This window comes from Mchenga conophoros, linkage group LG15, assembly GCF_057382185.1.
Source record: "Mchenga conophoros isolate Kocher_MC1m ecotype Shallow Benthic linkage group LG15, M_conophoros_male_GT1.1, whole genome shotgun sequence".
NCBI classification, from domain to species: Eukaryota; Metazoa; Chordata; class Actinopteri; order Cichliformes; family Cichlidae; genus Mchenga; species Mchenga conophoros.
Window position 1 is genome coordinate 18,517,794 of NC_140540.1, and position 13,652 is coordinate 18,531,445.

Here is a 13,652-nt window from a genome sequence, read left to right on the forward strand (position 1 = left end):
AATGTATGCCCTCCTTCACATCTTCCAAAGGTGTCCAGTAGACTCGGTTGTCTTTTGCTGGCTCACTATATTTAACACTCCTAAATTAAGGGTTACTAAAACTATTTTTACATGGCTCCAAAATTTATTTGCAGAATGTTGTGTGTGTATTGCAATGGGTTTTCAGGCCATCTTAAATCTTTCCCATGTCAAGTACCCCTGTGCTAAAATAAAAGGAAACCTCAAACGAATACCCAAGCCAATAAAAACGTACTAAACCTAAAAGAAACAAACAAAAAGCAAAATCGATAAATAATTACTTAGTTATAATAAATAAATAGATAATGCCATGATATTTGGAGTGATTATCTCAGAATTTCGAGTTGCGTATCTAAAAATTTTAATCTATTGATAAGTATCGAAATTTGGCGTCAGTAATCAATAAGTCAAGTTATTAAATCTAAATTTCAAGATAATAACGCGAAATTTTGACTTACAGGCTTTTTTCTTCAGTGGTTTAAACGAACTTCCATACACTGGGAAATTAAACTCAATTGAAGAAAAAAAAGCTCTTTTACGTTAACGAAATTTTATTTTGGAAAACGGAAGTATTCTTCGTTAGCTTTATTTATAGCTTGGAGCTGTTGTACTTGTCATTCAGACATCCCAGGAATCCTACACGACTAGCCAGCACGACACAACAAAGACGTTTTGAGTAAAACTGCGTCCTTGTCACCGAGGAACGTCAAGCAATAGTCTTTACCCATTTAAAGAAGGAAATTGTGGCGGAAAAACGGCAGCTGAGGGTTCTGGTAAGTTGTTTAACTGTTGTTAGTTGTGCTTCGAGCTAACAGGCTAGTTCGCATCCTGTTGTTGAATTAGCCTAGAAGCAAATGGATGCCTTTAGCACACAGGCCGCGGAGGCACTGCTGAGCTGCTGGATTTAACGCAGAGAAAACTTACGATGGCTGAAGCTTACGGATCGTTAGGTAGTTGTGATTTTAATGGCGAATTTGTCGGATGTATTTGGCATTTTATGTTAGTACCTGACGCAGGATCATTCGCGTTAGAGCAGCACTCTGTTAGCGAACAGTGCTAACAGCGCTAGCAAGTGGGTGAGTTATTGATTTATAATGGAAAACTGTTTCGTCTGAAGGTTTAAGTTTTATACACCATAGTTTAGCTTGTAAACAAAATAAAAAGCAACGAGATCCAGTTCTGTTTCAGCTATTGGCTACTACTAATTCCCATATTTTATGTTTATCTGTAAAGTACTACACTCACATTCTCAAGGATAACATCCACTCTATATTTTCCCAGCTGCAGCATGCAGATGTGAGCTCAGACATCCAAGATCCTGTGCTATCACTTCAACTCTGGACTGGTGAAATCCTCTTCATCCCTCTTCATCGTCATCCTACATGCTCGTACATGAAAAGAGGGGAGAAACCCGAAGGATACCGGCAGAGGAGACCCAAAACGTTTCCCGTCACGAACTACAGTGGCAACAGCCAACAGATGCTGCAGGAAATACGGAACAGCCTGCGCAACCTGTCGAAACCGTCAGACCCACCTAAAGTGGACACTGGTGCACAAGGGAAGATGCTCCAAGAGGATTCAAGGCAACTGGGGCGCAGCAACAACCCCAAAAACCCTCACCACAAAACCTTACAGGAGATCCGCGAGGCCCTCATGCCTTTTAAAAATGAGCCCAACACTTCAGGCTTGCAGCGAGAACCCCGTTTTGCAGGGCTCGAGGAGGTGAGGAATGTTTTTAGATATCGTTAGGGGTTGTTTTGAATGATTGTGGAGGTATGGCGTTCTGTGCATGTCTCTGTAATTGAGGGTAATCGCTGGGAACAGATTGTTTTGAGTGGAATTATTTAGAAAATGAGAGGCATGCAAAGTGGAATTACAAGCTTGTACAGTTCAGGGTAAAGAATTTGTTCCTCAGTTGGCATTTACAACTTGTTTTGAGTAAGTGCGTGCAATCCAGATATGAATTTGGTATGTAGTGCTTTAGTCAAAGTATGTCATAGTTAATGTAAATTTGTTAATTTAAGCTACAATTTTGGCTTTCACAGGCCATTAAAATAAGATAACTGACATAAAACTACTATTTGTGATGTCAGTATTAACTAAAGCACCTGTGATTATGATTTTTGCCATAATTAATAAGCCCTGGAGTTAAAGAGGTTGTGTGACTGGTTCTGTTTGTCTGCTTGTTGTTTTTGTGTTAGTAGGATTACTCAAAGTTAAGGACAGGCGCCTGAAAATGCTGCCGGTTGTGTGACTTGGCACAAGTTAGAAATGAAGAACTTTTTTTTTTTCTTTTTTTTCATGGTAGTCATTCCATTTCCACAACTTACTCTGGAAATGCTCTAGATGCAGATCTAATATGTCACCATGTTCTCTTTCCAACTACTCCCAGTCTGTGGTTTTAGTTCCACCTCATCATCAGTCAACACAAGTCTTTGCTCTTATGTTTTTTTGCCTTTGTTCTTGTCTCTGTAGTATCAGTACAGGAGGATTTTCTGTGTTTGTTTATAGATTGCTATTCAACTTTTGGACAGAACAAAACAGTGAATTAAAGATGTCACTGTAGGCCAATTTGTGTCTTATTCCTCTTTAATTGCTCAGTTCTAATTTTTTTGTGTTCAATTTCTTTTTCCCTCTTAAGCCAAGCATCAGTCACGGTGTAGGGCCGGCTACAGACTACATGGGTAAGGTTGTTTCCAACCCCAGCTCTGCAGGCCTCAAACCCCCAGGTATGTCAGTCCTCTGGGATTATATGTTGCTTCTCCTGTTTTATCATCCATCCAGCCTCAGTATTGTTTGAGGGATTTGGGACATTTGCTTTAAGAAATAACTATGCTGTTGACACACAGCATGAGTCACTGCATCACTGAATGGAAAAAGTTGACTGGAAGGTTTTTGGTTTTTATTCTGAGTGGTGGTTGTGACACATTTTAAGGATAAAAATATTGTCTTTGTTTAGTAACCTAAGCAGTTTATAGGGCGTCTGTATTGCCTAGTTATTACAAAAAGCAAACCCTAAAAGTTCTCCTTTATGCAAGTTACAAGTCTTTATCCACCATGCCCTGGAGTAAAGGATGCGTGTGAGTCACTGACAAATGTTTAATACAAATCCTTTATAAAACTTGTGTCAAAAGGATTCCCAGGTTCATTCACACAGTTATGAAATTGAGGGCATTTTGAAGGTGTGACCCATCAATTGAAAGGGGACATAAGAGTTCATTGAGGGAGAAAGGCAGCACGCAGTTAAGCAAGGTAAAGAGCCACTTGGAAGTCAACCATCCACTCTAAGAGAATCTGAGGCAGCAGAATAATTTGTTGAAATTGTTAAAGTATCTGGTTAGGTGACTGAGGCAAGGTTCAGATGCCTCAAATGGGCTGAGAGAAGTGGCTTTTCCTGACGGTATGATCAAAAAAAGGACTGACAACACAGAAGCAGTATAGATATTACCAGTAGTATATGTGTGCATTAAAATTTTGCCTTTTCAACTGAGATGAGTTTTACAGTTGCTCTTATGAAAGTTTAGTGTTAGATGGCCTTTTTGTTTTGAATTATTTAGGCTGTGAGATTCTGAAAGTAATTTCGTGTTTTCAGTCATCCTTTCTTTTTTCTTCCTTCAGCTTGACTTTAACTTTAGTGTGTCTGTCTGTAGAGTCTTCTCACATCCAGCCGGCTGTCCTGAGGAGGTCGAGCTGGAAGGGCTCTAAGGAAGGAATGATGTACCGATCCGACAGCCCTGGACCGCCTCCTGCCTTCCCACAGGGCCACCCTACAAACAACCAGAGGGTCACACCTCCACCAAACCGCGGTGGCATGCCTTGTGCGTCATCCTGGGACAGCAACCCATCAACAAAGCGGTACTCTGGAAACATGGATTACCTTGTGCCACGCATTTCTCCAGTACCCCAGGGGCCGTGGCCTGATGGGTACAGCGCAGCACCTCAGAATCAACGTGGGATCAGCCCAGTGCCCATGGGCCACCAGCCCATCATAATGCCAAGCTCTGGGGGTAATAAGTTCACCTTTCCCCCTAGCTGGACTCAGAGTGGCTCCTCTCAGCCAGACTACGTGACAGGGGGCAGCAGACATCCCCCTCCTCCGTACCCGGTCAACCAGAGTAGCCGGCACAGTCCCACTGATCAGCAGACAGGAGGACCTGCATCCTCGCCTTCTTACCACAATGGAGGGAATATCCCTCAGTCCATGATGGTTCCCAGCCGGAAAAGCCACAACCTTGAGTTGCACTTTTCTGGTCTTCCTCAGTCCAGGTCCAGCCAGCCCCAACCTTCCTCCGGCAACGGCAGCAACCAGGACCGCTCTCCATCATGGCAACATAATATGCCAGTCCGCTCCAATTCTTTGAACACCGGATCTACTCACCCGACCAGCTCACAGCCCTCTGCCACCACAGTCACTGCCATCATACCGACTCCCATTCTTCTGCCGGTGAAAAGCACCCATGTTCAGAAAGCCAAACTGCACACTGCTGTCGCTCCAACACATCCTCCATGGAAACCGCACGTTGCACCACCTCCTGCTGCGCCTGCCTACCTAGAACCCGCAGGTACAGTCCCGCAGGTCGTATCTGAAGCACCTGACTATCACGGACCTCCTCCCCCTTACCCTAAGCACCTCCTCCAACAGCAGGCTGCACCCAGCCCACCAGGGTATGACACAGGGGCCAACAGGCTCAGTGCAGGCAGAGAGGATCCTGCTGATGAGGAGCGCAGCGGCCGGGGGGACGGCTCGAGGGAAAAACCATCAGAAAGCCCAGAGGGTGGAGCAGCAAGAGAGGAGGACAGGAAGCAAATCACTACATCGCCTGTTCCGGTCCGACGCAACAAGAAAGACGAAGAGCGGAGAGGGGAGTCGGGAAGAGTCAATTTGTATTCCCCACAGGCCTTCAAGTTCTTCATGGAGCAACACATAGAGAACATCCTGAAGAACCACCAGCAGCGGATTCACAGAAGGAAGCAACTGGAAAATGAGATGCAAAGGGTGAGAACATCAGTGGAAGCATTTTCACAACAGTTGCTGCTCAATTCTTCCATCTTTTTACTGTTTTCCTACTTTTTATTTCTTCTTGTCCTCCTGTGACTTTGTCTCTGATCTTTTTCATGCAGTTCTGTTTTTTCTCAGCTGTTCTTTCTTCTTTTTTTCCCTCCTCGCTGTCACTAACAGCTGATCTAAAAGGTAAAGGTATTTCTGCTGGCATGTGACATTATTGGGAATCTGGTGTTTGTGTTTTGAATGTGTCTTCTGATGAAAGCAAGATGGCCTCCTATAGCTGAATAAAATGCATGCTATCCCATAGCCTTCACTTTACTGCTTGTGAATTTCTGCTTTGGAATAAAATGATTAACTCTGGTAATCACCACAATTGCATTTTGATATGTTGCACTGGTTTCCTTCATTTTCTTTTGTCCCCTTTCTCTTGATGCTTACAGTTTTTCGTAGTTTATTTATTTTATATTCATTCACTGTATATAACTATTCCTTTTGCCATGTGTTCAGGTGGGTTTGTCTTCAGAAGCCCAGGAGCAGATGCGTATGATGCTCTGTCAAAAGGAATCTAACTACATTCGGTTAAAACGAGCTAAGATGGACAAGTGCATGTTCAAACGGATCAAGACCCTCGGCATCGGCGCCTTCGGCGAGGTCTGCTTGGCCAGAAAAGAGGACACAGGAGCGCTGTACGCCATGAAGACTCTCCGCAAGAAGGATGTGCTCCTGAGAAACCAGGTGGCTCACGTCAAGGCTGAGAGGGACATTCTGGCAGAGGCCGACAATGAGTGGGTCGTGCGTCTCTACTACTCTTTCCAAGATAAGGACAACCTGTACTTCGTTATGGAGTACATCCCCGGAGGGGACATGATGAGCCTTCTCATCAGACTCGGCATCTTTAAAGAAGAGCTGGCTCAGTTTTACATCGCAGAGCTCACCTGCGCTGTGGAGAGCGTCCACAAGATGGGCTTCATCCACCGAGACATCAAGCCTGACAACATCCTCATAGACAGAGACGGTCACATAAAGCTGACAGACTTCGGTCTTTGCACTGGTTTCCGCTGGACCCACGACTCGAAGTATTACCAGAGCGGTGAGAGTTTATTTTAATTTTACATGCTTATAGTAGACATGTCATGCCACATTCATACTGCTACAGTGATAGTCATATTAAACATCACGGTCATTTCATATAATGCCCCAATGTATTTAAGTAACTTTTTACTTGTATAACACATTTCAAGACAAACATCACAAAGTGCTTCACAAAGAAATACCAAGGCATTTGAAACAAAACAGACAAAAAATTAACCAAGTACATATGTACAAGTAACCCTGTTAAACCAGGGGTGGGGAAATCCAGGCTTCAAGTGCTGGTGTCCTGCAGGTTTTAGATGTGTCCTTGAACACAGCTGATTTAAATGGATAACTTACCTCCTCAACATGTCTTGAAGTTCTCCAGAGGCCTGGTAATGAGCTAATCATTTGATTCAGGTGTGTTGACCCAGGGTGAGGTCTGAAACCTGCAGGGAGTTCCCCCACCCATGTCTTAAACTAAGCTCTCAGACTGTCATTTAAAAGAAAGGGGAAAACCAGAAAGTTCTGAATAGCATCTTTCAGCTTTCTTTTAATGATTGTCATCAAAATCTTTCTGTTCAGAGCCTAAAACAATCTGACCTGCTGACATATAAAAAGTAGAAAAATCACTGTGTTCACATACCCTCTCTTCAGGGGACCACGTGAGGCAGGACAGCATGGACTTCAGTAAGGAATGGGAGGATCCAGCCAACTGCCGCTGTACAGACCGCCTGAAGCCTCTGGAAAGGAGAAAGGCCCGGCAGCACCAGCGTTGTCTGGCCCATTCGCTCGTGGGGACACCCAACTATATCGCACCAGAAGTGCTGCTTCGAACAGGTAGAGTGTAGCATCCAGGCAACATTTTTGATGTAATGTTTGTTTGTTTTTTGTTTTTTTTTTTTGAAGGCTTCTATTATTGTTGGCTACATATAGCTCTATTAGTGATGACATATAGGGTATTGTCGTCACCCAAGTTTGTGAATTCGATGACTCCAGAAGGAAGTTTCCTAGGATTTTGAAATTGATACCACAAGCATTTCTACTAATAATCTCAGCTGACTTCAAATCAGTGACCCAGACCACGGGGTTAGAGGTCAGAGGTCAAGTTTTCTGAAAATGAATGCAATAACTTGAGAACAAGCCGATGTAGGACTTTTGAAATTCACACCATGGGTGCATCTGCCAGGAGGCCGAGGGGTACCAATGGCCACTTCCAGCTGCTGTTTGAGCAAAGTGGAGTCTCATCGTGAGTTTACGTGTAACGGCTGCATAGCATTTTTTTTTTTGTTTTTTTTTTTAGTGCCTCTGCCGTCTCTTTGTCGAGCTCTCTGGTCATCTTTTCTCTCTCATGAATTCATGCGCTGTTCTGTGTATTAGCTCTCACTGTAACAGAGTTGTTGGAAATAAACACTTGCACGACAGGTGAGAACAAATGTATATTTTATCATCCTGTCTGTGACAATAAGAAGGTCTACCGCACCCTTTGATGCTATGTGTATTTATACACAAGTTTACAGAATGAATTATGATTCATTCTGTAAAGTTTAACTTGTTTTAGTCTGCAGATTATTATTTAAACAGCTGATCAGTGATTAAACCACAGAGCTAAAAAAAAAAAAAAAAGGTGTGCTGCCTTTGAATAGCCATCAGTAAAAGAGTTAAGTTACAAAAAGAAAAGTTGCTTTACAGGATAGAAAAAACACTATTTTGGCTCCCCCACCCCCATTTATATTACACATTGAGTAGAATAAAAGTGTCTCTCAAAAAAAAAAAAAAAATCGTGTGTGTGTGTGTGTGTGTGTGTGTGTGTGTGTGTGTGTGTGTGTGTGTGTGTGTGTGTGTGTGTGTGTGTCTCCCCAAATTGTTGTGAAATTTCCTTTAATCCTCTTCAGGATACACCCAGCTCTGTGATTGGTGGAGTGTAGGAGTGATCTTGTATGAAATGGTTGTTGGACAGCCTCCTTTCTTAGCAACCACACCCCTGGAGACGCAGCTAAAGGTATGCGAGGCAGTTGCAGTGAAATGCTAAGCATCTACACAGGTCATTGTTTGCTTCATGTTGTTTTTCAATTTTGGAACTAGGTGATAAACTGGAAGAGCACGCTGCACATTCCCCCGCAGGCCAAGCTCAGCGCAGAGGCATCGGATCTCATCGTTAAACTGTGCCGCGGCCCTGAGGACCGCCTCGGTAAGAACGGCGCGGATGAAATCAAAGCCCATCCTTTCTTCAGAAGCATCGATTTCTCCAGCGACCTCAGACAGCAGGTGGCACCATACATCCCCACCATCGCCCACTCCACGGACACCTCCAACTTCGATCCAGTGGACCCGGATAAAATGTGGAGCAGCGACGGCGACGACGAGGACAGCCATAACGACACGCTAAACTGTTGGTTCCGCAACGGAAAGCACCCCGAGCACGCCTTCTACGAGTTTACCTTCCGGCGCTTCTTTGACGACAACGGCCATCCGTACAGCTGCCCCAAGCCCATCGAGTACGAGGGCTACGAGGACGAGGCCGACTCGGAGGGCGCCGCACAAGAGGCCGCCAGCTCCTCGGCGTTACAGGGACGAGACCTGGTCTACGTATAGCACTCGAGGCCCGATGACACGCTTGTACATAATGAGTAGACGCAGGGGGTTTTCAGTGGCATCACATTTGAAACATAGGAAGTATGTTTGTTTGGTCACATTAACAGACTGTTTATTTTAAAAGCAAACAACAAAACCACAGTCGCAACCTAAAGGAACAATTCAACACTTTAAGAAATGTCATTCTTTGATTTCTTACCACGAGTCGGAGGATGACAAACAGAGCTACATAGGAAGCTGGCCATCATTCGGTTAGCTGAGCTTAAACTCTAAAAACAGCTCTGTCCAAACTTAAAACCTGCCTGTCAGCACCACTGAGGCTCAGGATTAACACACTGCACCCTGGTTACCTGAGGGAGGTTCTTGCTAGACACACAACTTTATTTATAAAGCACTGTTACACTACAACCTACATTCACACAGTGCGCTCTCTCGATCTCTCTCTCTAGACACACACACACACTTTAAGATGCACGCAGTAAACGGTCTGTGTCATGTCCTGTTGTGTTCATGTACAGCACAGGCTACTTCGGTGTATTTGCACCGGTTATGGCCGCAAGCAGGAATGCACCTCAGAGTACTGATAGGCATCCACACACAAAGAGAATAGCTGCGAGGTATCTGTCAATAGAGCTTACATGGTGGGATACCGTTTATTGAATTGAGGGAGGTGGTAAATGCACTAACCAGGTACAAAACCAGGGACAAAAAATTAAAACCAGTCAGGTGTTGATACTATGCTTTTCTGTTTGGACGTTACTTTGACACATCTTCACCAGATGGTGTTAATGTTGTGGCTGATGATGTAGGTTCTTGTCATATTTGGGATGCCACTCAGTTGGATAAAAGAAGAGTGACTTGAGTCTAAGGCTTTGTTAGATCCTAACCTAGCAACAGCTGCTTGTTTTGTAACTGGTGAAAAGAAAATTCAATAAAATGAAAAGTTAGAAAACTTTTTTAAGTTTAAAGTGCCCCATTTTAGCTTTAGTTAACATTAGCCAGACTTTTTTTTTTCTCTTTTCTCACTGCAGCCCTATTTTCAGGTGCACAAATGTGACTAACGCCATCATTAAACATCCACACCCGACGTCATCGATGTTACAGAGTAAAGATCTGTAATTCCTGAACACCACCTCCAATACTATTTTAAATACTCTCAAATTAAGGCTGAGAATCTGCACTTTGAATGTTTTTCTAACCCGTTAAAGTAATAACTACATATCTGGACCTGAACTGTAACCCAGTGGGTTTCAGAGGTGCTGGTAGGTGGATTTTTGTCAGAGCTGGGCCAGCTACTCCAGTATCATTCTCCTTCTCCTGGCATGTTTTCCAGAAATGCATCCATTTTTAAAGTGTGACATATGCTGCATAAATCTCATAAGAGGAAAGGAAAGCAGGAAGAAGAGGAAAATAAAACAAAATCGGGGCGCTCTCTCCCTTTTTAAAGCCTTAATTTATTTAATAAGTTGTAACATGTGATGCTAGTGTAGATGCTGTTTGTGCGGGAGTTTTATTCAGTGGTTAAAAAAAATAATACATTTTAATTTATATTTTAATGTTTGCAGTGGGGAAATTAGTGTTATGACTCTTAGAAATGTTGCAGGGGGAAATATTGCTCTAATTATTGCTGTGCCTTTATTTTTGGTTAAATATAAAGGGGGTTAATAATCAAACAGGCATTTAATAAGTAGCAGTTGATGATTGAACTACAGTAGATTTTTGTTTTTATTTTTCTAATTTATATCTAAAATGTATTTATAAATTATGTTGTATACAGTTGATGTAAATATCTTTTTTCCCTCTCCTTCCCACCCCCGCCCTCTGGGCAGGTCCTCGTTGGGGTCCACTGCTGCTTTTTATTTTTATTTTTTTTTTTAAATGTCACTCATATTGGTCAACCAAAGCACTAAATATGTGGATTTTCATTTTTTGTATAACTCACTTTTAAAGAAAAAATCACAACACTAAGAAAAGTCAGGGTTTCAGTTTTTTTTTTTTTAGTTTAGTTTTGTTTTTTTTAAAGCGGGAAATGCACTCGGTCATCTTTTGGTGAGTTTTTGTTCGACTCTTCATCACATATCAGTTCCTTTTTCTTTTTTCTGGTGCTTTTCTCTCACTGCGTGTAGGAAAGATCTCTGAATGTAGTTATCGTGGACTTACTGGTGACCACTGTTGTTCTGCACTGGTTTTGTTTTCCTTTTATGAGAGAATTTTATTTTTCTGTAAATTTGTTGCGTTGGGAAATTTAAGAACAGTGGAAACCGGGATGAATAAAGAATGTAAAAAAACAAAACATGTTTTACAAGCACACCAAGCGTGATGTATTGTTATCGCCATCAAGTAGAGGAAGATTTCAATTTTAGCTGCATTTAAATTCCTCCTTCTCATATGAATCGGCCAGAAAGGGCAGACTTTCATGATTGCCAAGCGACAAAACATATTCAGCGAATGGAAAAAGAAGAAATTTATGCATTGTTTGACTCCCCTATATTAAAGTTACACTGCTACTAAAGGAAGCACCCATGTGTTATTCCTAACCTTGTAGATGTTAATCCTGATAGGCTTAGAAAACTGCAGCATTGTGACTGAGTTTACAGATACAGAATTATCAAAGCAAGGCACTAATCAGATCTTCAGTGATTTGCTAAAGAGATTTCAGCCATGCTAACAGGTTTGTAAGAGAAGCTCCTCAGGCATGCTCAAATGGCTGTGTTATCCTTTAAATCTAAAAAATGTATAAAAATGTTTTCATTTTTCATAAATAGCTCTACTGTATAATTTAGCACTGTGGAAAAATATATTGAAATATTAAAACATTTGACTTCTCTCAAGACGAACAGAAGTTGAAATCACCTGAAGCAACTTTCTGCTCAAATATGTTTTTAGTTATGTTTTTTTGCTGTCCCAAAAGAAAGACAAGTGTACATAGTTTTCATCCCAGTGGCGACCCTACCTGAGAGCTTTCAAAAATAAATTTAAAAAAAAAAGACAGTTTTCTGACTTTGCAACCCTGAATTTGTTGAAGTTTGTATTTGTTGCCATCAGAGGGCGCTTAACTGAGTTTAACAGGGAAGTGACTAAAGAAAATGCAGCAGTAAGTTACTGTATGCATGTGTGTATGGGAACATATGCTAAAAACAAATGCTATGTGAAGTAAAATAATAAAAATTTATACATTTTTTGGCTGAAATCTAACATTTTTAGGTTTATTTTATTCTTCATTTTCTGCACTACAGAATGTGAAAATAAAACTCCAGTGAAGAATAGTCCCCATAAAATAGGACAATCTAAAAAATTTTAAATATAAGATCAAATCACTGGGCTCATCTTACAGTGGATAACTCATACCCAACCTAAAACAGTGTAGTTATTTTTAAGTGTATTGTCAAACACTATTAAATGTGGTTAAAAGTTTCAGTCCAGTTCAGAGTTACATATTCTCATTCTAGTCTCAAGACGTACAGTTATATGACTTTAGGTTTTGTTTACATACTGCAACACACACATTAAACACCTAGTTAGTGGCAGCTTGAATCGTACATGCTAGCTGATAGACGTACCTCAAACTGAACACCCTCCCTTTTCCTCCTGTAAGATGCCAAAATCTCAGTTTTCTGAACAGTGGAGTCAATTTTGCAGGTTAAAGGTAAACAGTTTTGAGTAGTTCGGCATGTTGAAGCCACCTGTGGAGCATAATCCCAAAATAAGGCCTTTAATGAGTCTGTGGGATGTGGGATACTGACGGCCCTGTGAGATTTTGCAGACCTCATCTCTGTTCAAGACTACAACTAGATTCCTTGTTGGGATCATTTCTCATTCTTTGTACAGCTGTGTACAAAAACAGCAACCCCAGCCCAGCTGTAAAAGCTACAGCAGCACAAACTGCATCACATTGCCACTGGAACTTAAATGCATTCATTTGGGGAAAATGGTTTTATTTTTGATCCTGCAACAGAGTTTCTCTCACATTGTTGAAATGTTGCAGCTACAAGAACAAAGATCTTATCAGTGGAGATCTCGGTTTCCTTCACCTGGCTCCGTTTGTCCAGAACCAACAAAGCATTAGATACCTGGACTATGTTGTATCCAGATAACTTCAGGGTTAACCCTAGGTTTCTGTACTACTAAGCAGAGATGGGCAGTACAAGTAAGGCGTTACTGTAATCCGATTACTTTTTTCGAGTAACGAGTAAAGTAAGGGATTACTATTGCAAAAACTGTAATTAGATTACTGTTACTTTCCCGTAAGCACGCTGCGTTACTGCGTTACTAAAACCGTGACTTTCTTGCGAGTGTCTCATGACAATGACGTAAGCGAGTGCGACGTTTGTGGCAACAGCTGTGTGCAGATCAACAATGGATAATATATGAGTGCAGGAGAGAGTATGAGCGTGCAGCGTTTAAAGGGTGGAAGCACTGACCTTACTTTGACTTTGATTCCATAAAAAGTGACAAAAACATTAGCGTCCGCTGTTCACTGCGTGGGAAGAAAACTTCTTTTTACAGGGAAAAAACCCCTAAACTTCCGAGCAAGCACCGACAGTACGCTGCCACGGGAATGTGAAACTCCCAGATCCTTCCACTGACCGCTACGACACACCTGCACCAGGGCAAACCTCCGCCTACGGCACTCCTGCTATACAGGTGAAAATAGAGCAACAGGACCGCTAGTCTTTGATTTTATTTATTTTCTGCTGTGTTTCACTTGCATTTATTTGAAAGAGTGAGTGTAAACACAAAAAACTATTTTATTTTATGTGCTGGAATGTGCAGAAAATAGGTTTAAATGTTAAACAAATTTCTTCCAGTCAGAGAATGTTGCATATAATTTAATTTTTGCTTGATGCATAAAGAAGACGCACCCTTATTTTCTGAACTTTGAGGCGCTATCTTCAGGTGACACACACCTCCCACACCTCGAGTGTCAGGCTGGTTTTAAAAATCTAACTAGACACTGCACATG

The 13,652-nt window shown here is 41.9% G+C and overlaps 1 protein-coding gene across 1 annotated transcript; it reads left to right on the forward strand.

The window, feature by feature from the left end:
* Nucleotides 1–444: 444 nt before the first annotated feature.
* Nucleotides 445–10,997, forward strand: lats1 (large tumor suppressor kinase 1). The gene is made up of 8 exons (XM_085247483.1): nt 445–791; nt 1,300–1,740; nt 2,660–2,747; nt 3,669–5,014; nt 5,531–6,113; nt 6,752–6,934; nt 7,990–8,096; nt 8,180–10,997. The coding sequence occupies exons 2-8, from the start codon at nt 1,411–1,413 to the stop codon at nt 8,687–8,689; spliced, it is 3,147 nt and encodes a 1,048-aa protein (XP_085103609.1). The 5' UTR covers nt 445–791; nt 1,300–1,410; the 3' UTR covers nt 8,690–10,997.
* Nucleotides 10,998–13,652: the final 2,655 nt, after the last annotated feature.